At 48.4% G+C, this 26,747-nt stretch overlaps 1 protein-coding gene across 1 annotated transcript in view; it reads left to right on the top strand.

The window, feature by feature from the left end:
* CSMD2 (CUB and Sushi multiple domains 2) overlaps window positions 1-26,747 on the top strand; it is a 560,683-nt gene that overhangs the window by 478,653 nt on the left and 55,283 nt on the right. The window contains exons 45-53 of the mRNA XM_034754071.1: window positions 5,560-5,640; window positions 6,789-6,902; window positions 8,751-8,939; window positions 10,160-10,306; window positions 13,191-13,379; window positions 21,910-22,095; window positions 22,977-23,171; window positions 24,783-24,956; window positions 25,405-25,578. Coding sequence (XP_034609962.1) covers window positions 5,560-5,640; window positions 6,789-6,902; window positions 8,751-8,939; window positions 10,160-10,306; window positions 13,191-13,379; window positions 21,910-22,095; window positions 22,977-23,171; window positions 24,783-24,956; window positions 25,405-25,578 — 1,449 coding nt within the window. The remainder of the gene's footprint in view (window positions 1-5,559; window positions 5,641-6,788; window positions 6,903-8,750; window positions 8,940-10,159; window positions 10,307-13,190; window positions 13,380-21,909; window positions 22,096-22,976; window positions 23,172-24,782; window positions 24,957-25,404; window positions 25,579-26,747) is intronic.

Raw genomic sequence — 26,747 nt, forward strand, 5'->3', positions numbered from 1 at the left:
AAACCGTTGAAATTGATAAAAATCAAATTGTGCAAAGCCTAGTTATAAACTGTGGTTGTGAGCAACCTGTTGATCTGTTGTACTCAGGAGCCGTTGCTTAACCATCTATTAAAGCATCTATTACTGGTTTATTAACCACTTTATAAAATACACAGAAATGGAACCTCAGTATAAACTGTGGCTAAAAACTTCATTGATTGAGCTGGTTGAAAAATGTAAAAAAAGGCGCACAAATATCATCCATTATTTTTTTCATAGAAATTTCAGTGAGGATTTTCATTTTTTTTAAAAATGACCTATCCGAAATCGTCTGCAGCTGTGTTCATGAACGTTGAGTTGAGGTGGCTTAGATTACATATCCCACCCAAGCTAACCAGAAAACAACCAGGAAGTAAGCGGCTGAATCATCCGATATTCATTCCACTCATCTGATCCCCGTTTCAGCCTCAGGCACCTTCCTTCTACCAACTCATGCCTTCGCCCTCATCTCGGGTGACCAGACGTCCCGATAAAACTGGGACTGTCCCAATATTTAGGCGTTTGTCCCGCATCCCAACCGATGTTCGGTCGGGATGCAATTTGTCACGATATTTCGCGGTGCTCGGTTTTTGGTTTTCTTTTTTTTGCTCCGCCGTCCGCACTCCCCCCCTTTTATTTCTCTGCTGGCAAACCCCCCTCCCGATATTTTCTTCCTCTCATCTGGTCACCCTACCCTCATCCGGAGCAACCAACTTCCACAAAGTATTTAAAGGTAGATTGCCAGCTGTTTAGCCCTCCCCAAATCATTCCGTTCCAATGGTAATCTTCATCCTGGTGTGGGGGGGAGGCACACAGCCTGGGTTCTGTTTAATGCTCTGCAACCGTCTCTCTTGGGGACTGAATACTGTTACTATTAATGTCTAGGCACAGCTCTGCAGTGTTTCTTCTCTGTGCATACAGCATGATAAAAAGACATAGGGTCAGACTCTGCTCTGTTCTGCTCAAGCTTTGTATGCTTCAGTGGATAAGTTGCACATGGTACAACAGAAAATTTGCACACAGGTGGCTCCCTGATTGACCAAAGTGGGTGGATTCATTGACAGTGCCTACCATATACCAGTGTAAGTCCACTGAGTTCCATAGAGTTTCCCCTGGATCTGCCACAATGTAACTCTTTGTGCATGCACAGGCTACTTAGATCGGGCACACAAGACATCCCATTAAATAGCTTCCCCAATGCAATGATGAGCATCATCCGCTTACGAGAACCACCCCCCTTTAAACACCTATAGGGAAGCATCTCCTGGAAAAGGAGTGATTCAGGGAGGCTGAAAAGTTGGCAGCATCCCTTGAAACTTGATGATGTTGCACCTATTATTAAATGCTTATTTCTGGTAGCAGCCCAAGAACCTGATGTGTGAATGTGATGGGGAAGGGTGTTTATGGCACAGTAACTCAAGGTGGGTCTCAGTGGTGTTTCAAAGACACAAGCTGCGCTTTGTTGTGGTGCAGGCACATCAGGGTGCTTTCAGAGGAAGGTTTATCCGTGCGGTGTTATCCAGATGCTGAAACCGTCGTAATCATGGCCCCGTATTGAAATGTAGCCCATTAAGGAATAGAGATTGACGCTCCAATTGCTAGGTTATCTCTCCACTTAAATAGATGCTGTCAAGCATTTTAAAATAGCATTTAATTTAATTTTTGTCTGGGTTTTTTTTTTTTATTCTCCACTGTCAAACATCCATTTTAAAGCTTGCAAATAGCATTTCTCTTTCTCTCTCCTAGGTGTGTTGTTTGGATTTCCTCCTGGGTTTGTTTGTTTTTTATTTTATTCCACAACCAAGAGGATTAATTCAGCCTTGGACTCTGGAATCTTTTTTCCACTCTGACATAAAAGAAAGGAAATTATTCTCTCTTTTACGGTCGCACCTAGAGCCGAGATCAGGGCTTCCTCCTGCTAGGTGCTGTGCATACCTAGTGAGAAGCAGTCCCTGCTCCAAAGCGTTCACAGTCTGTATAGAGAAGACAGAGGTTGGGAGGGAAAACAGAGGCAGAGAAATGTGCCCATGGTCACACAGCAGGTCAGTGGCTGTGCTGGGATTAGAACCTGGGATTTTTGAGTCCCACCACGGTGCCACCTCCTTAAAGGGGACCGCTGAGAGAAAGTGCTGAGTACCCAGACTCGGAAAATCAGGCCCCTTTATGGTGGCTCGAGTTGAGCTTCCCAAAATGGAATAATCAATCGCTGTTGAAAATCTTGGCCTAAAGCCCAGTTTGCCACTTAGGGTGTGTCTACACTGCGATCACGGGGTGTGATTGCAGCTCTCTGGGCACACCTGAGCTCGCTTTCATGGCGCTGGCTCGGGTCCTGGAGCAGTGAAGTAGCTGCAGCACCTACATTTCAGCGTGGGCTCACCTCCCGAGTTAAGCTCCCAGGCTTCCAGGCTTCCACCGCTTCCCTGCTCTGGTGCCCACGTTCGCTGGATTAAAGCTAGCTCAGGTGTGTCCACCTGAGCCGCACTCACGCTCCCCGATTGCAATACAGACATACCACTAGCGTGGAGTTTTACTTCAATGAAAATAAATCTTTGCAGAGATGCTTCTGCCATTAAAGCAGTTGTCCGACCTTCGCTCTTTCTTCTGGGGCTTTTTCTCCCTCTCCTGGTTTTCTGTTGGCCATAATAAAGCACCTGTTGTTTATCCAGAGGCAGAGTGTCCGGAGGAGCAAAGGTTTGGAGTCTTCAAGCAACTGTTTATTTCTGGGAGCTTGACAAAATTCACTCCCGTTTCCTCCCCCTCCCTCCCTTTTATTCCTCCATGACCAAAGAAGCTTTGCAGGAGAAGTGACAGGTTCGGCAGTTAAACTGCCCAAATCTCTGGAACATGCATTGTTCTCCTGCTCATTAGCTCATCGTTTCACTGTAACTTTTTGGTAAGTTGCAAAGAACTTATATAGAAGGCATCTCACAGAATTACAGATCTGACAGTTCCCTTTGATCTCCTCTGTTCAAGCTTAGCTCATTATGATGATGTCAGGATTTTTTTTTTCTTTTGCAAACGTTGGACCATACACTGCCCTTAGGTAAAAATAAATCACCCTTTTCATCCAACTCTTTCCAAACATTTCATGAACATTAATTGAGCCTCAGAACCTCTCTGGTGAAGTAGGGGAGGTTATTGTACCCCAAACTTATAGATGGGGAAACTGAGGCACAGAGAGGGGTGAGTGGGTCTCTAAAGTTAAGCAACTAAATCCTAATTTAAGCATCTAAATACATTATAATAAAGTCTTAGGAACATTGTTCTGCTGCTTCTGTTTCCACTAGCTTTGTAGAGTTAATGAAAATTAGCTCCTCTCTAGTAGGTGGATCATCTACATCTGGGCTTAGCAGGCTGACACCAATTGCAGAGAAGTTTATGGTGGCCCAGTCTCGCTGGGAGGGGTATGATAGAATAGGACTGACCTCAGAAAATGCTTTCCAAGAAGAGTTACTCAGCTCCAAAAGCAGATGTTTTAACCACGTTCACATTCCTTGTGTGTTCATCTCCATAGGGATTAGAGTGTGAAGCCATTATGAGCTCATCTGTTGGTGAGCAGCAAATTATTTTGCTCAAGTTCTAGAATATTTGCTGATAGTTCATTTCAGGCTGTATGTTTGATTGTAAAATTTGCTCTTTGTTGTGTTTGGCCAGGCTCATAAGTCAAACGATGTTGTTTTTGTTCCCTGACTGGATGGCTTCTTTATTTCACCAACATAGCGCCAGCTGAGAAATGTATAATTAAACACCTGCTTCAAACCTGCTCTGTTGTTTTTTACATCACATACCAGGGAAGTTACACTGGGCACTGCAACCTGCATCTTCGATTTTAATATTCTCAGTTGGAAGATCAAACCAGCTGCATCCCAGGAATTATTTGCAAAATAAAATAATGAATAATTCCAAGTGACAAATCAGTGAATGTTGCGATCTCAGTTCAAGGACAGGGACCAAAGATGAAATTCTCAGAATAATTATTCATTGTGAATTATTCACTTGGCTGCAGAGCAGAACAAGATTTCCACCCATCCTCGTTATTCCTGGAGTGACCTAATCCGATTGAGGTTGTCCAGTCTCTTCCACTAGGTATCCCAGACTCTGTGGATGATCCCATCACCTCCACACACGAGTCACTCAGTAAACACCAGCCACCCTTCATCTGTCCACGAACGAAGCCCTCTACTCTTTCATACTAATAAAGAGCTTTCTTCCCAGTGACTTTGGGCATGGAAGGTTTGTAATGTGCTATTGAATGGCATTCTAGGCAGACCAAGACTGTTGAGGAAGGTGTTCTTGTGACCAAATTGCTGCAGCCAGCACCATATAGGGTTTCTTGTAGTCTTCTTTTCACTCTCCTTCCACTCACCTGTTTCCTGGGAGGAGAAGTGCTGCATAGTGTGCTCTCCATGGTGCTGATTCTCAATACAGACACCATCCCAAGGACCTGAGAGAGACAAGGTGGACAAGAAGAACAGGAGTACTTGTGGCACCTTAGAGACTCCTCTGCAATCATAGGACAATGGTGAGTTAGTAGACAGCAGGGTGTTTTAGAAATTGTTGTAATAGGCATAAGACAAGTCCATGTTTTTTTTTTAGTGTCGTGCTGCCTATTAACTCTCCATTGTCCTATGACTGGAGAGGTGTTAACTGCCCACTTCATTTTACGTGGTCACCTACAATATGTGTGAACGCCTTATGCTTAACAATCTGTCCCACCTTAGTGTTTAGCGTGGGCATTCTGGTTCCCTTATCCAGACCTGAGGAAGAGTTCTGTAAAGCTCATAAGCTTGTCCTTTCCACCAACAGAGGTGGATCCAATCAAAGATATTCCCTCGCCCTCCTTGCCTCTCTCATATCCTGGGACTAACATGGCTACAACAACACTGTAATAATACCTGGGGGCGTCTTGCATCTCCTCACCTGCCCTTTCTCAGAAGCCAGGTAGGTTGGACGGATGTTGGAATCCATTGGCTCTTTCAGCACTGGCTCTGGCTGTAGCAGGCAGTGAACAGATCTGGGACAATGTAGGGAGCCTGAGCCAGAACTGTACAGTCGTGATAATGGGGGATCACATACTGGGGAAGGACGGGGTCGATGATATTTTCACAAGGTGTTAAGTGTAAACTAAGGCTGAGCTATGGCCCTACCAAGAAAGAGGGAGGATGGTCCAGGGGTTACGGGGCTAGCCTGGGACTAGGGGGACATGGGTCCTGCTGCAATCTTCCTGTGGGACCTTCCACTAAATTTAGCATCTCTGTGCTTCAGTTCCCCATCTGTACAATGGGGACCACAGCACAGCCCTGCCTGCCAGAGGTGCTGTGAGGATGGAAGATTGCGAGTTGCTCAGGGTAATGGGGACCAGATAAGTAACTGAGATTGATACGGCTGGGTGCTCCACCCTTTTTCCATGCCGCAGGGTGGCAATTTGTTTCAGAGAAGCAGATCCTTGCACCACACTGAGCTGCTGTTAGGCACATGCGAGCCTTATCCCGTTGGAAGCAATTCCATGCCCTGACCTTTGCTGTTTTTCCTTCTTTTCAGCCTATCAGCTCTTCAAATGCCACCCTCCGACCATTGTTCCCAATGCCGAAATCATCACCGAGAATGAAGAATTTAACATAGGTATCTTCTCCCCACCCGCATCCCCGTAGGATAGGCTGCATCAGAACAGATGAGAGTTCCCTGTGGCTGGTATCTTGGCTCCAATGCTGTGTGCTTCAGAGGAACCCATCTAATTCTGCGCTATTCAGTATGGGAGGTTGGAGGGCTTGCCCCAGTTCGGTGACTGGCTTATGCACGGAATCAGCTGGATTTGATAGTCTTTAGGATTTTTATCCTCACTAGTGTAACTGCAAGGAGGCGTCTCCGATGAAAGCCCAGTCCGTGTTCAGAAACGTACAGAGCTGTTTGCCTCAATCGTGTCCTGCTGCATTAAGATGTTTAAGGCGATTAAACTGTGTAGCAGGCCATGAGGCTTCAAACAAAAGCTTTCCTCCGTATTTCCTGCGCTTTTTGAATTTTCAGTGTCGTGTCTGTGTTTAAAGTATGTCCGCAGCCAGAAAAGTACCCATGATCGAAAGCCACCTTGCTCACTCTATCTGCTCCTTCTGGGCCAAATCCCCAGCTGGCGTAAATCAGCCTAGCTCCACTGAAATCAGCGGAGTAACACTGATTTACACCCGTTCCGAATATGACCCGCATGTGCCACGTTTTACTTGTATTGCCCTGTCTAATCTATCTATCTATACTCCACATATTATCCCCACATAGCTAAGGGGGGATCCAGCTGGATTTGTGTCTTTCTTGCACATTATCAACACCATTGCCAGCTAAGTTCTGGTTGCAGGACCCATACTGGTGTAAGACCCAGAGGGAGCGGGGTTCTCAGATCCTGAGGGACCGTGCAGCGCTGGCTGTTAGAAAGATCATGGGATGTCTGTGCAGGCACTCGGTCAGATTCACCCATGTGCAGTGGATCTGCGCCTCACTGAAGTCCTTAAAAGATGGTTGAAGTGGGAATTAAGTGGAGCTGCACATGGGCGATTTTCACCCCTGTGGATTGGTATTCTGTGGCTATAGAATAGGTGAATTGTGCGATTGATGCACTGGGTCCCCTGCAGTCAGCCCCTTTGAGCAATCTCCTGAAATAGCAGCTACAGCGGGAACGAAATGGTACCTAAGCCTTGTACTGGCCACTCTGCATAGGGGTGACTTTCATCCTTGCTAAACCAAACCTTCTCCCCAGCTGAGGGCGTTGTCTTTCTTTCCAGGTGACATCGTGAGGTATCAGTGCCTCCCCGGCTTCACCCTGACCGGAACGGAAATCCTGACGTGCAAGCTGGGGACTCATCTCCAGTTTGGAGGGCCGCCCCCGACCTGCGAAGGTAACTGGCCTGGGTCCCAACACATTTGCAAAGCTTTTCTCCCTGAAAGACCAGGGTGCAGGGAGTGGCTCTTCTCCTGCCGTGGGACTCAGTCTAGCCAGCTGCAGGTACTGAGCAAAGCAGGGTGAATAGTAAAATATTTATCAGTTAATTTATGACAGTGTCCGTCTGAGAAATGATTTGAGAAATTATATATAGCCAGTTGCAGCCCCTGCAGACTGCTGTGGGAGCTGACGGCTCTCAACCCCCCTGGTAGAATCTGTCTAGCATTGGGTAGTGCTGTGTTATGCCTTGAGGCCCCAGTCGAGGAAAGCATTTGAGCACATGCTTAATTTTAAGCATAAGTGTAAGTACTTCCCCAAGTCACAGCCCGAACAAAACCTTTCTGGGCACTGTTCTGACACAGCAAACACCTGGCTACATCCGTGAAGTCATTAAAACAACAATCCAAACATCCTTATCCTCAGAGAGACAAAAAGCCCTCTCTGACCATTTGCCAGTGATACACGAACCCCTGTAGCACCGAGGAACTGCCTTCAGCTAAGTACAGTCCTCCTGAGGGCAGAGTCTGGGAGGCGCAGCTTCTGCATTAGTACTACACAGTGCATTAAAGGAGAGAAAATTGAATGCTCTGAGTGTGATGCATCACACCCTTTCCTGTTACTCAGGAGGAATGCCAAAGATGCAACCCTGTTATCTTATTTATCCTATCGCTTCCTGTTGATAGGTTTTTTCCACTTCAGCCATGGTTATCTTTTCATCTTCTTTCCGCCATCTGAACATTTTTGCTGTATAATGGGAGATTTTTCTATAGCTTTGTCTCTCTCTAGTAGTGTGAGAACGGGGTGGGAGGGGCAGGCATTTAGTTATTTACTGGTGGTTGTTAGCCTGCAAGCCAAGAGATTGCTTAAATGATATCTGGTCACCAATTTACAGAGGTAAAAAAATCATTAATGGGATTAAGGATTTGGAAAGAATCCACTGTCCCTTCTGGACAACTCTTGCTGTTTTCTGTAATCCCAAGGATAGCGTTCAATACAGCATTCAATCGCTGATGGATGGATGTACAGATCAATAAAGATCCTCTTGTGTGTTTGTATTTCGGTGTCTCTTGGGTTAGGTTTTTTTGGTTTGTTTTTACACCAAACTTTTATTTAACACTTGCTTCTGGTATAAACACTTCTGAGCTTGTGTGAGATCTAGGGATTAGAGCAAGCAACTAGGACTCAGGACTCCTGGGTTCTAGTCTAACCGACTTGCCTAGTAATCTTGAGCAAGTGTCGCAAGATCTGTGTCTCAGTTTACCAGTCAGTAAAATGGGGATAATAAAGTTTGCTTGGTCTTGGAGGGAATATTCTGAGGCTTGATAAGAGAATGGCTGCACAGTGCTTTAAGATCGTCAGTCAAAAGGTGAGGCCCTGATCCATCCCTGCGTTACTCCAATTTTACACCCATGCAACTCCCATGGATTTTGACAGTTTTCCCACACAAAGCTGGAGTGACACAGAGGTTACTTGGACCCAGCACATGCAAAGTGCTGTTTTTTCCTTGACTTCCGCTAGAGTTGCTGGGTGCTCAGCACTCTTAAAAAGCAGCCCACTTACTGCGGAGCCTAAATCAGGATTTAGGTCTGGAATTTTCCAGGGATCCCAAGAGAATTAGGAGCCTAGATCCTAATAAAGGTCAATTGGAGTTGGGAGCCTTGTCCCCTTAAACCACTTTGGAAATTGCAGCCTATCTCTAAGCGCCTGCATTTTAAACCTCGGCTTTCCTTGCTTCCCTTCATTTTCTTCTGGTCCCTGAAACGAGGTCTCATTTTCTGTGGACTCTTGTTTGGGTTTGGTTTAGTGCACTGCCTGATGAACGAGGTTCTGACGGACTCCACCGGCGTGATCCTCAGCCAGAGCTACCTGGGGCGTTACCCCCATTTCCAGACCTGTTCCTGGGTGATCAAAGTAGAGCCCGGGTACAACATCACCCTCGCCATCGAGTACTTCCTGAGTGAGAAGCAGTACGACGAGTTCGAGATCTTTGATGGTAACTGTCGCGTGAAGCACACGGACGCTGTCTGTTGGGGGTGGGGGAAAGGACACAACTGTGTAGCAGTGAGCGTTGCTGTTAGTCACTAAACACTGTCTTCCCTGAGCCGAGGGGCTTCTTTCCACCGACACGTCTATCACCCTATGTTGTGCTTGGAAAAAGCCCCCCTAAGTGGGGGAGGGATAGCTCAGTGGTTTGAGCATTGGCCTGCTAAACCTAGGGTTGTGAGTTCAATCCTTGAGGGGGCCATTTAGGGATCTGGCGCAAAATCAGTACTTGGTCCTGCTAGTGAAGGCAGGGGGCTGGACTCGATGACCTTTCAAGGTCCCTTCCAGTTCTATGAGATGGGATATCTCTAACAAGTGGGTATGTCTACACTGCACTTAAACACCTGCAGCTGGCCTGACCTGTGTTCATGGGGCTTGGGCTACGGAGCTGTTTGTAATTGTGGCGTAGACGTTCAGGGTCATGCCGGAGCCCAAGCTCTGGAACCTTCCCCCAGTCACAAGGTCCCAGAACAGTGTCCTGCCCGAGTCTACACCACAATTATAACGGCCCCGTCGCCCAAGCCCTGCAAGCTGGAGTCAGCTGACGCGGGCCGATCGCGGGGTGTTTAGCTGCAGTGTAGACATACCCTGGGGGAGCATTTCTACTTGGGAATGCAGCACGGTGAGAAGCTCTAGCTTTGTGCTTCACTTCTGGGAGAGGGAGAGGCCGGGATTTCATCGCGGCGGGATGGCTCAGCGAAGTAGTTGGGATAGTTTTGCACGGAGAGAGGGGAGTAGTTGGAGGATGTGCCAGGCTGAAGAACAGTGAGGAAGGTCATTGGGGAGGATGGATTGAGACGGGGAATGAAAGGATTTTAAAGCTATCCAAGGACATTTCCCTAAACTACACACCAGGCACCTTGCAGGAGAGCCGAGGTTCTCCTGTGTCACAGGAAACGCAACCTCATGGCTGAACCGAGAACACAAACCCCTTGCTTATCGTCCCAGTGAGTGTGCAGAAGGTTCTGCCCCGTGAAGGTGAAATCCTGGGCCCACAGAACTCAATGGCAATGCTCAAGGGGAAGTCACAGCTCCCCCAGTACGGCCAAAAGCAGGTCTGGCCATGTGTTCCTTCTGCAAAAATCACGTCCCGGTGTGTGAGGCTAGGAGTGGCTATCTCTGAGGGAAGGTGCCGGGCCCAACCTTCACGTGTCCAATCTTTCCCCAAAGGTCCCGCTGGCCAGAGTCCACTGCTGTTGTCTCTAAGTGGGAATTACTCTGCTCCTCTGACTGTCACCAGCACTGGGAACAAGGTCTATCTCCGCTGGTCCTCCGACCATGCGTACAACAGAAAGGGCTTTAAAATCCGCTACTCAGGTGAGTGCGCAGTAGAGACTGGAAACCGGCCCTGAGAATGTGGCTGTTCCTTGGGCTACCTCCCTTTGCTTTTCCCCTTTAAGTGTTGTCGCTGTATGAGCCACGCAGGGCTGTGTTGAGGGAATGGAGCTGTACAGAGCATTCTGGGGCAGCCCAAAGCTTGGCTAGTTTTCAGTTCACTGCAGCGGTCACTGTCGTTTGGGAATCTGGGTCAGGTTGGGGTTTCCAAAGGCAACGTGCAGCTTTGGCATGCGGTTCACCCCGCGTTTTGTATTGCTGATGCCCCCATCCCTGTGATAGCTGGGCATCAAACCTTTAGTTTTGGGGGAGAGGGTGTTGGGAGCAAAAACTCCATGGAACCCTTCCTGGGGAACCGAAACCAGAAAAATGTTGCATGATCTCAGTGATCTGAAACTAGTTCCACGAAATTCGACCAGGCATCGAGTTGAGTCCCACTGAAGCCCAATGTAGAGCATAGGCTTTTTGCACACTCTTGGCACCGGGGGGAATTTTATCCTAAGGAAGCACCACCTGTTGTGTGGATCTGAAGTCCTGGTTGGACAGTTTCTTCCACCTCTAAGTCCTTAAAACAGCATTTCCCTCCCTTTGATTCATTTAAAGATCACTTTGATGCTGTGTTATTGGAGCCTAATATTGAGGAGGTGCTGTCTGGTGCGTAGCATCAGAAGCGCAGCACTTGGAACTTGTGTGAGAATCCGTTTGGTGCATGAGAAGTGACTCAGGGGTGACTTTTTATATTACGGCACCCAAAGGGAAATACTAGGGCTAAAATCCTGCTCCCATTCCAGCCACTGAGGGTTTTGCCATTGCTGTCAGAGGGAACAGGGTTAGTTTTAACGTCTCATCCAGCATAAACCAATTACTGGGTACTGACTGTTTACTAAGAATTCCTCAAAATTAATTAGCATCTTTTGGAAGCTAGCAAATTTCAATTACTTAATGAAGGCCATAAAACTAGAGTGCGACCCTGAGTGAATGTCATAAATAAATGACATTACTCAGTAAATGAATCAATTAATATTTAATTACTAGACATTACTCCTAATTTCCAGAGCTGGGTAAATCTTGGTGGTTTTGCTCCTCTCAGGGTGGGCTTGTGAATATTTTCTTTTTGATTTCGGACCTGGACCTCCACCAAGAACATAAAAACCCAAAGCAAAACTCATTCGAGCTCACTGAGTTTTAGCTGTTTTTGTCTCCAAAAGATTTGCAAAATTTGAATTTGGCCCAGCTTCCCATGCAAAAAAAAAGTACTTGAATGATCACCCCAATCCGACTTACAGGATGGGGGGACTCTATCCTGGGAAGCAGTGACTCTAAAAAAAGATTTGGGGGTAGTGGTGGATAATCAGATAAACATGAGCTCCCACTGTGACCCAGTGGCCAAGAGGGCTAATGTGATCCTTGGATGCATAAACAGGGGAATCTCAAGTGGGACTAGAGAGATTATTTTACCTCTGTATTTGGAACTGGTGCGACCGCTGCTGGAATCCTGTGTCCAGTTCTGGTGTCCACAGTTCAGGAAGGACGTTGATAAACTGGAGAGGGAATCAGAGAAGAGCCAGGAGAATGATTAAGGATTAGAAAACCTGCCTTCTAATGATAGACTCAAGGAGCTCAATCTATTTAGCTTAACAATGTAAGGGTAAGGAGTGACGTGATTATAGTACCTACATGGGGTACAAATATTTAGCAGAGAAAGGTAGAAACATGATCCAATGGCTGGAAGTTGAAGCTAGACACATTCAGACTAGAAATAAGGCGTCCATTTTTAACAGTGAGAGTAATTAACCATCGGCACCATCTACTAAGGGTTGTGGTGGATTCTTCGTCTCTGACCATCGTTAAATCAAGATCGGATGTTTTTCTGAAAGGTCTGCCCTGGGGATGGTTTGGGGGCAGGTCTCTGGCCTGTGTTATACAGCAGGTCAGACTAGATGATCCCGGTGGTCCCTTCTGGCCTTGGAATCTCCGAAAAGCACAGCAGTGTCTGGATTGTCACCTGCAGCGTTTTCGGTGCTGACTCTAAAATGCTGTGGTGCTTTGTAATAATGGCTCCGGATCCAGCCCCAGTTTGCTCAAAGGGAGTGTGACTGTCAGACCAACCCTGCCTACTTAGAACAGAACTTGAAATCAGCCGTGTTCAGACGCTTTCAGTGTTCAAGAACACCCCCGCCCCTTGCGCGGAGCCCTCTCAAGGCCCCATCCTGAGCACCCACAACACTCATTGAATCCAGCGGGAGTTGGGGGCACTCAGAACCTCGCAGGGTCAGGCCCTAAATTACTAAGGGCAGGACTGGGAGCTGCCCTTACTCCAGTGCTGCATCTCACGGTGCTGGAAGGGCCATCTCCGTGAGCGGCTGCTCCTTCTCCCATGCAGGTGGGCCGAGCCTGGACGTCATTCCCCCAACATGCCAGCCAGCAGCCCTGAGCTGGTGCAATGGGGGGAAGTCATGTGGCATAGACCAGTGTAGCACATTACTTCCCCCTTTGAGCCGGGATGGAAGTGCCTCTCTGATTCAGTTCCCTCCCTGGTCTGCTGCTGGAGCAGGACAGCTACGCACTGCTCCGGATGCAGGTCACAATAATGTTACAGTCTTGCCCTAAATATGCCTGGAAATCACTCGCGGAGCGGACAGGTTCTTTGCACTGCTGTTAATGATGCCCGTTCCTGATTATGTGCCATTGTAACATTTCCCCCTTTGGCTTTGTATTTTTTGCAACCCCTCTCTTTCCTTGTAAGATCTCAGACCAAAGCAAACGCCGTCTAACACGTACGCACAGAGAGGAGAATTTGTCTCGACATGGCACCTCTTTTGTTCCAATAGATGTGTGTGTGTGACATATTTTCCCCCTTTTCCAGCTCCTTACTGCAGCCTCCCTCCGCCCCCTTTCCACGGCTCGATTCTCAGCCACACCGGGCTGCAGCCAGGCAGCGAGATCCGTTTCGGCTGCGACGCGGGCTACCGTCTCATTGGCCACAGCGGCACCACGTGCTCAAGGCACCCTCAAGGCTACTACCACTGGAGCGAAGCGGTTCCTCTGTGCCAAGGTGGGGAGAAGACAAATGAATTCCTGTGGGGACTCCCAATCCCCTGAGCTCCTCAGTCTGAGCTAGGATGAAGCGCTGGCTTGCTTGGGGGCATGGGCTGGGTAGAACTGCACTGCCCCGGCCCTTTCCCCCCTGCTCGCTGGGTGCCTCTGGCTGCGGGTAGGGGCAGGGGGAATGTTCCCGCCGGGCGAGCAAGGGGCCAGGAGGTGGAGTCGACGTTACGGCTTGGGCGAGAGCTTAGGCTCTGAAGCCTTAGGGAAGGGGACAGGGTTCCAAGCCTGGGTCGCAGTGTGTAACAACTGGGTCCTGGTACAGCCCAGCCTGGAGCGAGGCCTTTCGGGGTTGGGGTGGGGTTTTCAGAAGCACCCACGGAGGATGGGTCTCCTTGACCTGCAGTGGCTTCAGTGGCAGGATTGTGCTTCCTAACTCCCTTAGGCACATCTGAAAATCCCAGCGTAGGCTAATTATTGTGTGCTAAGGGGGAGATTTCCCAAGCCACGGATGACAGGTAAGTGCCCAGCTCCCACTGGCTTTCAGTAGGAGCTGGGCACCTAATGGTCCTTTGTGAATTTCTCTCTTATTGATCATGTGTCTCTAGCACACGGCGCTTTGCACATGCATCAGAGGGGAAAGCTCCCGGCAGAACATCACCTGCTGCATCACCTTGTTTTTTTAAACCCAACTCTCTCCTCCCCGCTCACTGCTTTTGGTATTTGTACCTATTTTCAATCCCACGATCAACCCTGCTTTTCTCTGTTGATAAAACACTCCTCTTTATCTGGACGGGGTTTTCCAATAGCTCTGAATGTTTCTTCCTGTAATGTTCCAAGTGAATGTAATGCTGGGGAATCAACATTGTATTGATGGTTCTCGAAACTGGCCAGAGAACAGGTACCGTGTAGGCAAGGTGTTCTTATACTCGTGTTCTCCGTTCCCCTGCGGAGTAGCAGGATAGTTCAGGATGGGATTTTCAAGAGATGCTTAAGTGTTTTAGGAGCGTAAGGTACACTTGTGCTCCTAAATTACTTAGGGCCAGATTTTTAAAGGTATTTAGGTGACTAACGCCCATTAAAAACCTGGGTGTTAGGCTCTTTTGTAAATCCTGTCCATTCACACCTTAGCTTCTCTGAGGACTGGAGAAAAAAACCCAGATGGCTACATCTTTCAAAATGCAAAACGCTGACGAACCCAGCTGCTGTGTGGGGAGGAACGGGAAATTTTGCAACATTGTCTCTATGTTTTAACCATTTTTCGATAAATAGCATTTCAGGGTGATGTTGTTCAGTCGAAATTTGAAATTTCGACACAAAAAAATCAGGAGTAAAATGCGCAAAAATGTTGCTAACTTCTTTCTTTGTTTTTCAATCAACTGCAGAGGGCAGGAGGGGATATGGACACTCCCGACTGCTAGGGATTGCCCTGGGACCCATCCTCTCCAATTGCAAGGGCTGCTCTGTGTTTGGTTGCTCTGAGTTCCTTTTTAGGGTTTGTACTAACAGAAGGGCGAGTGGGGTAAAGCAAGCCAAGCCGCGGAAAGCTGTGCTGTTAACAAACGGCGGCTAAGGAATGTGGCTGGGGCAAACAAGTGAATAACCCCAGTCTAAAATACAAACTGGGGTAAGAGCTGGTTAGTTGAATAGAGCAGCTGAATCAGACAGCAGAACACAGTTCTATTAGCAGCAGGCTTTCATGGCAACTACTGCTCACGAATCCCGGTGGAATGAGACCTTAAACCAAGTGTGAAGAATTTCTATCTGGTACCTGAGAAAGCAGGAATTACGCGCTGACATCTTTCTAAAGGAAAGCCCCACCCCCCTTATTGCTGCGCCAGAGGCTCGTAACACTCCTGAGCCTTTACTAGATTGGCCCCTTGGGAGGCCACCTGCCCTAAAAGATGCTTTACATTGGGGATCGCATTCCTATTAAACAAAACGCAACCACCCTCCAGCCTAGATCCTGAAAAGTATTTAGGAGCCTAACTCCCGTTGGCTTGAAGGGGAGTTAGGTGCCTAAATCCCTTTGAGGATCTACGCCTGCCTTCCTGCAAGACAGGGATTTTTAAAGCCCCAGGGAGATTTTACTTATATAGAGAGAGTGTGTTGGTTCTTGGGTTGTGGGGGACACGTCCTGCAGCTGCACCGAGGGGGATAGCGACAAGACAATAAAAGTGGGATGGGGGGCCCGAGTCCCATTCGGCCTCCCTTGGTCATTGCGCTGAAGCTGACTGTCAAAGCTCCCCTGAGTTGTGCAGTCTCTTAGATACAGCGACAAGGCCTGGAAGCCAGAAAGCCCCTGTGGTGTTATGAGAGCTTGGCAGCCCAGACCCTGCATGAAGCCCGCTCCTTCCAGAGTCATTCCAGGCACACGGCTGTTTCTAAAGCAGCGGGGGCCTCTCTGGAGAGTCCAGTGCTGCCTGCGAGCAGAGTTTCGCTCGGGAGCTGCTTCCCCGATAACACCTGCCTGTGCCTGTGGATCGATTTACTGGCTGTGACTCGGCCATGAACCCTGCCCTGTAGGCACCTGGCATGTTCCACTGAAGCAGCAGGAGTGCGCAGGGAGACCCAGCAATGATAGGGTTAATAGTCTGCCCTTTAGTTGGGTTACTTCTTTTATCAATGCACAGCAGGCCAAACTCCTCCCCGGTGTGACTGCACCCACTCCGGAGAGTTACCTCAGGAATGCGTATGGCCCAGTATCTTTACAAATATTAGATAGGTGAAGTTGGGGAAAAGCTCATCCTTTGGGACTAGTGGGTGGAGTACAGGCCTGGGAGTCAGGACTCTTGGGTTCTCTCCTTGTCTCTCTTTACGACTGTTGGCAAGTCACTTCCCCTCTCTCTGCTTTAGTTTCTCCCCCATTTTTAAAATACAAATCCTATTTCCCCACCATTATCAAGAGCTTTGAGCTCTGTAGGACTAGATAGCGCTAGCTAAGTGCTACTTATTACTGTAATTCACAGTGGTAGCAGCTCCCCCCTCTGGCCTTGATGAGATGAGATCAATTGCTGGCTTGTATATGTTGCCCAGTACAATTACATGAACTCCAGCACGTATTTTTTGTTGCTCTCTTCCAGCCAACTGGCAACCTTTTGTTTCTGGCTGTCCTCAGCATCTCTCTTTTCCAGTAGCTAGCATCACACAGCAGGGATTTGGGAACTTGCCCCACAACATGGAATAAATTGCTCAGACAATCAGCCGTGTCAGGAGGATGGGAACTGGGGTCCCCATAAACACATGGTTTAGTTAACAATGACATTTCCCATAGCCCCCTGCTGCCAGCTCATAATCCTCCATTCCTTTCGCCATCCTTTCCAAGTAAGCTTTATTGCCTGCTCTGTCCTGGTTGACATTTATGGAACTAGTACAGAACATTCTGCAGAGAGCAATCGTGCATTGGCACAGAGGGGACAATACACGACGATGTAATACATCTTTTCTACCTCTGCTGTCTATTTTTAAGCTGCCTTGTTTTTGCAGTCACAGCTACGTGTTTGCCATCAAAGCCTGTGTCCTCTTCCCTAGCACGCATTCTTCCTGCAAACACTGCTCTCATACCTTCCCCCTCCCTCCCCAGCAGCTCCCCCCTCCCCCATCCTGAGAGCTAGGCTCCGAATGGGTCCCTCAAAGATATTTGTTGACTTTGCTTTCCCTGGGAAGAGTTCCAATATTTCATCCTCTTCTCTGACTCCCCTGGATTGCGCCGCTTGCATTTCAACCTGGGTAATGCACTGCTGGAGCAGATGGCAAGTTTATTGCAATCCCGAAAACCAAGCCTCTCTGCTCCATGCCGGGCCCTGTAAATAAAGACTAAATAAGCCCACATTCTGTTCAAGGATACCAAATTTGCAAGTAGGAACATCCTTCCACTGCAAAGCGCAAGGCACCGGAGCCCATGTCATGCAGCAAGCAGAATGTCCGAAGGCCCAACCAGCCATCTATGATGGACTGTTCATATTTCAGCCTGGCCAGCTGCAGGTGCAGAGGGTTTTGTGCGGAAGGGAGGGGCTTAGTAGCGTAATTAACTTTTTATTTAACTACATCTGGTCTGAATGGCCCCGATTATTGCTGACTACCCTCTGTGTCCACACTGGGTATATGCAATGGCAGGTGTCCAAATAAAATCAAACAGGCAGCTACAGAGACACAAGGAAACCAGCATAACAAGAAGAAATAACTGGCTATAGTGCTAGAAACCCATAAATAACATGGGGCTAATTCTCCTCTGGGTCCCATGGTGTCACTGCAGTGGGGTTAAAATTAGCACAACAGAGAGGCAAGTCTCCCTTCGTTCTAGTGCTTCTTCTCTTGTCATTACCCCATCCCCAGTATTACGTCTGTGTTGCTAGTTGCTTTGGTGTCGCTTCTCCAATAGTATTTATTGTGTGTATTGTAGCTCCTAGAGCCCCATTGTGCCGGGCGTTGTGCACACACACAGCAGGAGACAGTGCTCACCCCCCAAGAATTTACAACATAAATAGACAAGTAAGGGTGGGAGTCCCCATTTTACAGATGGGGGAACTGGGATACCCAGCTTAAGGTTGAAGGTTTTCAAAGGAAATTTAGGGAATTGTGTGTCCAAATCTCATGGAGTTTCAATGGAAATTGGGCACCCAGTTCTCGTCAGCCCCTTTGAAAAGCCCAGCCTTAAGCACTCCGTGCCTCAGTTTCCCCAAATGGGGATGATAATCCTTGTGTCATGCTGGGGGCTTGTGGCAGAAGTTGGTTCTGCTCAGGTCCAGTACCTTGCCTCAGCCACTAGGTCCTCTGGTTTGCAAAAGGCATTGGTGCTAAAGGATCCCTGCACCAGCATAAAGCACGGAGCAGTCTCCGCTCTCTGGTTCCAGGCACACGAAAGCTCAGCTCCAAAGCCCTGTGAAGTCAACAGAAAGACTTTTAGGGTAGGTCTGCATCGCAAAGAAACAAAACCCCGCAGCAGCTAAAAATAGCAGTGCGGGTATTGGGGCTCGGGCACGAGCCTGGGCCCTGAAACCCAGCCAGAGGATTGGGTCTTGGAGCCCGGGCTCAGCCCAAGTGGGAATGTCTACACTGCTGTTTGTCGTCCTGAAATGCGAACCCGAGTCAGCTGACCCAGGCTCTGAAACTCGCCACCGTGGGTGGTGGTTGTTTTTTTTTACTGTGTAGATGTACCTGCACTGACTTTAATGGGCTTTGGATCAGTCCATTAATGTTTTCATTTCTGAGAGTTTTCTTTTTGGCGAAGTCCCTAAACACCACCGTCTCCTTGTCTTTCCTCTTTCTCTTTTGACTCTGAGAGGCAGACAGGGTGTGTAGACACCAGAGGAAAAACTATTGGCTTGGTGGTTACCCCTTCAATTGCTTTGATCAGATATAATGGGTGACAAAAAGTGATTACAAACTGACAGCTAACAATGATACGAATTTCCAGCCCCATCTTCTTTCACCTCTGAATGAAATTGGTATTCAGCAGGGCAAGTTGTCTAGACACCCCGTCTCCTAGCCAGATTCATCAAGCTCCTTAGCTCGCTGAAGTGACATACGTGTGATTATCATTTCAACCGGGGATATGCCTGATCCCGCTAATACCAGGTTGCTGGATTACCCACGTGTATGAGCAAGACCAGTTTACGTTAGGTGCTGCTTAATTGCTTTCCAGACTGAAGCATTGAGTGGCTCCAGCACTGGTAATGAGAGGAAAGCGCTTGGCACCTCTAAGGGTGGAAAGCCATGCCACCAATAGTCTGTGCAGAATGAAATGAGATGGGTCTGTCCACTCTCCTGACTGGCTCTGAGTTTCGCAACCTTTCATGGCCTGTAAGGTGAATAAGAGGAAGGTTGAAGTGTTGGACTGTGACTTGCTCTGCCAGACTCCCTTGGGTAGGGCCTTGCACAAGCCACGTCACCTCTCTGTGTTTTCGTTCCCCACCTGTAGGAGTGATCAATACTCTCCCATTGCATGCCTTGTCTGTGTGGCTTTTAACCCCTTTAAGGCTGTCTCTCGCTGCGTGTTTGTACAGCACCTAGCACACCAGGACCTTCATCTCAGTTGAGGAAGGAGGAGGAGGACTGGACGCTCCTCTCACCACTAGAGGGGTCCCATCCTGGTGAAGTTTGAATGCAACAGCTGTGACCTAGTGGCTAGAGCACTGATGTGGCATTCAGGAAATTGGGGTTCTAGTCATGGCTCTGCCACTGGTTGACCTTGGGGAAGTCACGGTGCCCCTTTGTGCCTCAGTTTCCCCATTTTACAAGCCCTCCTTTGTATGGTGCGTTGAGTGTGCCCACGCAGTGGCTGAGCAGAGGAAGCTCTTTCTCTAGGGATGGTCACTCCAGTAATAAATTCACTTTAGACCCTTTTAAAAAGAGACACCCACGTGTACCGTTGTTTGGTGCAGGGGTCCACCCCAAAGCGGCCGTTCCTAAAAGTCCTGTTATCTTCTTCCACCTCCCTAGCCTGTGTTGGCATTTTGCGGCGAGGTTCCGTTGGCTGCTTTCTAATGGCAGTGTAACATTACACAAGCTCTCCGTTCCCGTTTGCCAGTCCAGACGGGTGGGCTCTGAGTCGGGGCCCGTGACTCACCAGTCCAAATGGACTGGCTGCTGTCTTAGCCCGGACTAGAGAAGAGAGGGGTGGGAACCCACTTGTTATTTTTGGAGGCAAGCCCCAGGCCACTTTTCCAGCCATTGTGAATGCTGATGAAGAAAAGGGGATTGAAAGACAGCTTTTGCTTGCCCAATTTTCCAGCTCCGTGGGCAGGGGAAGAGGTCCATGATATGCAGCATGTTGTACAAAACCCAGAGCGCTGACACAAGCATTGCAATCCGCCTTGTGCTTCGGTGACAGGCTTCTGCGTCCACTCCTCTCTGTCCCCTAGGACCAGCCCCCTTGCCAAACCCTCCATGCTCTCTCTGTCCCTGCTGCCCCATTAAGCCAGACATTTTCAGGGCCTTGAACTCCAACCCACCACACTGCATGAGAACGGCCATACTCGATCAGACCAACGGCCCATCTAGCCCAGTATCCTGCCTTCCAACAATGGCCAATGCCAGGTGTCCCAGAGGGAATGAACAGAACAGGGAATCATCAAGTGATCCATCCCCTGCCACCCATTCCCAGCTTCTGGCAAACAGAGGCTAGGGACACCATCCCTGCAGCCTCCTGTTTTACGGGGGGCAGAGGGGTGCCCAGAAATCAGTTGGGATAGACTAGCAGGGTGAGGAAGGGCTCTCAACACTGTAGCACCCAGTTGTCAAGGGCATCCTCGCCTCTAACGATCCATTATGCTTAGTGTAGTAAAGTGGTCATCATGAGGTTAACTGGGTTACCTGGAGTACATGGGGATGGAGCCATGTTCCCCCCTGTCCCTACGTCCTGGTTTTCAATGAGAGCTTTCCCCACACTCATTAGGTGTGGTGCAGTTGAACAGAGCAGCAAGTCCCCCAGCCTGCAGTTCTGTGTGTGTACAATGTTATTTTTGTGACACTGAGCGGGTCCCTTTACAAAACACAGCAGTAGGGACAGAGGCCAGTCAGAATGCATTTGTCCGTGGTGACCTATTCATCCCGGGAGCCGAGAGGTTCTGGAGCTACGATTGGATTGGTTTGCTCTTGCTGATGTTTCAAGAACCTGACCCATAGGGAAGCAGGGCCCCATCGGGAAGAATTTGGATGGGTGTCCCTTTCTGCCTGGAGAAATCAAGAGGAATCGGTGTGCCCCCTTCAAGATAGGTATCTTGTCTTAACTCAGGGCGTGGAATCCTGCCCCACAAGTCCTTGAATGGAAAGGGTTAATAGACTCTCTGGCACCTCTGTTTATTGGACACCGAGCTGACCACCAAACCATTCCCTCTGGCTACTACAGCGAGTGTCTTAGCACTAACAGTGCGAGAGCCTTCTCCTCTGCAGCTCCAGTCACCTGGAACAGCCCCCTTGCCTCACTCCCCTTTGTTGGCTCCATCTAATTTCACCTGTCATCTGACAACCATTTTTTCCCTCTTGCCTGTAACTCTAAATTTAGTCCTGCCTCTGCCACAACTAAACCATACAATTCTCTGTATTCTCCTGAGCTGTACTCCCAGGGTGTCGGACAGCTTAATTAATTGACGTTAGGAATATATTTTGAGGTCCGGGGTGCTATAGGATCTAAATACAAAGGTCGTTTTTTTATTTAGTCTTGCAACTCTATTGTTAAAACTGTGGAGCACTTTGTGATACATTTAGTATTTATAGGCACTATATAAAACGTAGGTTGGGGCATAACGCCATTGACTTTAAAAAATGGAGTTGCCCCCATGTACACCAGCTGAGGATCTGGCCCTTTGTGTTTATTAGAGATGGGCCACAGCTCTGGGTGTGAATCTGGATTCAGAAATCTCAAAATGAGGAGTGGCTTGGATCTGGGAAGTTAGCTCCGTCTATCACGGCTGAGCTATGAAACCTTGATCTGGTTTGGAATATCCACCGGTGGGGGGCACCTGGAGTGGGCCCAGTTCTATTAATTAACCTATATCAACATTTCAGCTCAGAGGGCAGTATTTTTCCCCCTTCCCCAGCTATCTCCTGTGGAGTGCCCAGAGCCCCAAAGAACGGAATCGTCTTCGGCAAGGAGTACACAGTGGGTACCAAAGCTGTCTATCATTGCAACCAGGGATTCCACCTGCAGGCCGCAGAGGAGTCCACCACAGAGTGTCTGCAGACAGGGCAGTGGAGTAACAGCAACATCCCTCCACAGTGCGTGGGTGAGTAGCCCCCAGCTGGGCCCGGGCACCTTATTCGCGAGGTGATTTAGAAAGGCTCTCCAGCTAAGGGAACGTTACATTTACGGCTTTGTTTCTGGTCTTCTAAAATGTGCAGCACGGCCCCCTCTGCTGGACAGAACGTGTATGTGAGCGAGAGCTACAATGTCGCCCTCTAGGGGCAGTTCGTGAATTCCGCAGCCCATTTTGGGGGGTGATTTTTCAAGACCCACCCGCCCCCTTGTAACACTCTGTAATAGCAAAACAAACAAGAAAAATTAAGGACCCGCCCCTAATGCCTTATGTAACTTCTGGACAGCCCCTGAGTGGCAAAGCCCTAACACTACCCCACTGTGTTTCACAGGTTATCACTGGCTGTTTTGTAATTAGCTCTGTTCAGAGGTTAAAATCAGATATTCAGGCAAAGGACAGAAGAAGCCCTGTAAAAAGAGGGTGCCGTGGCCCTTTATGGGAGGCTACAGGCCCAGCACAGTCTCTGTCCAGTTTCAGCCCAGAACAAGGAACTTCTGAGAGGAATAATGCCTGGGAGTTGTAGGCTTGGCAGCAATGCATGCTGGGAGAGGGGGACCGAGACTTGAAAGAGCTTCCTTTTCCCTGACCTCTCTCTTAGCAGGCATCCTCTCTCCCCTTCCCAGCATCCATTGCTGCCAAGCCACCAACTCCCATCAAACCTAGAAACTATGTCTCCCAGAGTTTCCTGGTTCTGGGCTGTAAACAGAAACAGGAAAGCCTTCCTTAAAGGACCAGCACACCCTGTTACAAGCCCTAAGGCAGAAGGAGCCCCAAAGCGAAATCATTAATTAATTCCCGTGTTTCTGCTTCCCCCCCCCGCTTGCTCCCCCACTGTTGTGGCGGCTGTCCAGCCGTCACCTGCCCCGATATCAACAGCATCACGGTGGACCATGGCCGATGGAGGCTGACCTACGAGACCCAGTACCAGTACGACGCCCAGCTCATGCTGATCTGTGACCCTGGGTACTACTACACGGGCCAGCGGGTCATCAAGTGCCAAGCCAATGGGACGTGGAGCATAGGTGACCCTATGCCAACGTGTAAAAGTAAGGATGGCAAATGTCAGTGGCCTATTCATGGGCAGACTGCAGTGTTAAACATCTCACAGAGGAATCTGTTTTCCCTCCCCACCAAACCCACAAGCCCCCTCCCCTGCATGCACACACACACCGACCCCTACCCTTACCCCTGCCTTAGTTGCTGTGCTGCCGAATTCCTCAGGTAGAAGGAGCTTGGAGCAAGGGATGGGCCACATGTTGATCTGCTTCTTCATTTAATTGGAACCGCTCTACATGGACCCAAATGCAGTTGTCCATCCTTTGCTGTCAGATCCCAGCCTGTCAGCTGCCACTAGTGCCGTAGTGAAGTTTGCATTTAAAACAAACAAACAAAAATCCCACTTGAAAATCCAACCTGAGCTTCCAATCTGACACAAACGCCAAGTTCACAAGGGTAAACTGTGTTGATCTGTAAATCAAAACGCTCTTGCCAAATGAATTAAGTGACTCCTCCAGGCATCCTGTCTGTTCTGATGCAACTGCTGTGTTTTAGAGCTTTCCTTTGTAAAAGGTCTTTTTCTCTCCTTAAGTGCAGATAGAGACAGAAAAATTACTCCTTCGAAATGTCACTTTTACTCAACCTTTGTGTCTGGAGATGCAGCTGCCGACTTCACTGGCAGATGCAAGGTTTTGCTCTTGTTGGCATTTCAGGGCTCAACCTGTTCTGGGAGTGAGTCAGCTCCCATTCTGCCTCATCGGGAGCATTGTCAGCTAAGTTCCAATTGCAGAATCTTGGTGGCAAGAAAAGGGGCAGAAAGAACCCAGCTCAATCCTCAAATCTCATGTTGAGTTTGAAACTATTAGAGACTCCCCAGACAGAAAGCTTGAAGAGGGTCAGATCTGAACTTTGTGGGCGGGATCTCAGTCTACAGCTCGTGATAATTAAACTTTGGAGCCACACTTTCCCCCAATCACTGGGGAAGTTTGGAGGGTCATCCAAACTTTGGGCACGTTCCCTGGAATATATCTTTGTGACTTTTAAGCAGATCTGGCAGTCTCTGGAAGAGAATAAATATGGAAGTCTCTGGGGTCATACTTCTGATGTCAACTTCATAGTTTCTTTAGAACTCAGGCTGCCCGAATATTCATAGATTCATAGAGTTTAAGCCCATAAGGGACCATTAGATCTTCTAGCCTGACTTCCTGTATATGTCAGGCCATTAAATGTCACCCAACTACCTCTGTATATCTTCCCAAAAGGCATCTGAAATACAAAAATATAGAGATTGTCAATGTGCATGAGACTGTCTAGTCCAGTATGCTGTCTCTGTCTTTGACCATTGCCAGATCCTGTAGAAATCCCATACTGGACAATTCTGGAAATACCAGTCCATAGGGGATGTTTCTTCCTGATCCCCATCAGTTAGAGTTTGGCTTATGTCCTGAAGCATGAGGGTTTATACCTCATATGTTTTCATCTTGTGTCATGTAACTGTGGATGGTCTCATTAGCCATGTAAACATCTAATCCTCTTTTTCAATTCTGATAAGTTCTTGGCCTCCGTAATAATTTGTGACAATTGGTTCCACAGAATACATTGCATGCCAAAGCATTCCCCCAGCCGCTCTTCCTTACTGCATGATTTGGGATCTCTTTCAGTTATCTCCTGTGGAGACCTGCCAACGCCTCCCAATGGGAACAGGATTGGGACTTTAACCATCTACGGCGCGACGGCCATCTTCTCCTGCAATACTGGCTATACTCTGGTGGGATCGCGTGTACGGGAATGCATGGCTAATGGGCTTTGGAGTGGAACTGAAGTGAAATGTTTGGGTAGGTGCTGGAGCGATATCTGTGTAAAGTGATGAATTATGTTTCACAAAGGAATGAGAGCCCAGAACCCCAATTCAAGAATTTATGCATGTGCTTAAGTCCCACTCCCACTGAATTCAAAGGGGTTTAAGCACGTGTTTAAAGGGGATTTGAGGCTCAGCTGATCAGAGTGTAACAAGCTTTGGATTGGGAAGATGAAAGAGTTTTATAAAAGTGAGACATTATTTTTATTTGTTGCTATTTTATTTGCTATTGTGGGGGCTAGGCCTCTTCACCCTCTTAGGAAATGCCCCCGGGCCTGACCCCAGAGCACATTCCTGTCAGTGGAAAGACACCCATTGGCCCCGGGTCTGGCCCCATATCCGGAAATGGGAAGTCCTTTGCTTCGTTGCCACCGGCCCCTGCGTGCGCACAGTTCTGAAAGGATCCCCTTGTGTGCCCCCTCCAGCCGGGCACTGCGGCGTCCCCAACCCCATCGTCAATGGGCAGATCAACGGGGAGAACTACAACTACCGCGGCAGCGTGGTGTACCAGTGCAACCCCGGCTTTCGTCTCATTGGGATGTCTGTGAGGATCTGCCAGCAGGACCATCACTGGTCTGGAAAGACTCCTGTCTGTGTGCGTAAGTATGTTGTCAGGTTTATTTAGCCCTGCTATTGAAGGGACAGAGGCGAAAGTGTCAGGGCATTGTTCATCTAGGAGTTCAGAGACTGGGGGAAAAGGCACTTGAATAAGCAAGGAAGGACTGGTTGGAGCCGGGTTGGGGAGGGAGCATTTTGCATCTAGGTGATCAGTCAAGGTTTCAGCCCTAGTGAGAAATGATTGCCAGCTAGGCCTGGATTAATGACTGTGGGTTGGGAAGATAATCTCAGTCTTGATCCTATCGCCTACAATAAAACCATCCCCCCTTCCCCTCTGAACTGATACTGGTGTGTTGGTAGCCTCAGCTGCATTGCCAAGGAGTTGAGTCAGCATGGAGGATACTTGCCACCTCACGCCTGCAGGCGGTCCTTCCGGCTCAAAGTTGAGACACATGGATGAGGAACGTTGGCTGCAGCCCGTTCTGTACCGCTTGTCCTCTCCTTAGCCAAGCACCAGCCTCCAGGGCTGTGAATCTGGCACCTTTCACAAGCATTAAAACTCATTTCCAAAAGGGAGAGAATAAAATGTAATCAGGTTTCCAAAAGATGCCCTGAATTGGAAGCAAACAAATTAATTCTCAGGGCGTTCCGAAGAGCTAGGGTGATTTCAGCCACCATGCTGGGAACAAAATAGGACTGGCAAACTGTGTAGGCAAGCATCCTCATTTTGCTAACTTGTGATTTATGGGCTTTCTCATGAGCTGTCCCCCTGTTGATTTTGTGCCTCTAATCTACCATCTGTTCAAGAGATCCCTACTGCACAAAGAATTTCCCCTTGCTAAAATACCTGTGGCCAGATATTCACAAATTGCCATGGTGTGTTGCCTCCCTCAGGTGCCTGCAACTATTGTGAATGCAAAATGAGTGCTTGTGTGCACGAATATCTCACCTGAATGTGCAAGAGAATACTTTGTATGTGTAGCGTGAGTGGTAAGATTTGAAATATTGACCATTGATTTTCTGTACACATTTCAGTGTCAGATCCACAAACCCTCTTGCCTTTTTCTTGGGTTTATTTTATTTTTCTTCATATATTTTTAACTGACGAGAGCTTATGAAGTTGCTGCACTTGTGTCTGTGCTAGAGGACCATGTTCTGGGTGGTACATTGGAATGGAATAATACCATTCCATATTCCGATCTTAGTTCCA

Source organism: Trachemys scripta, chromosome 20, assembly GCF_013100865.1.
Source record: "Trachemys scripta elegans isolate TJP31775 chromosome 20, CAS_Tse_1.0, whole genome shotgun sequence".
In the NCBI taxonomy this organism is placed as follows: Eukaryota; Metazoa; Chordata; order Testudines; family Emydidae; genus Trachemys; species Trachemys scripta.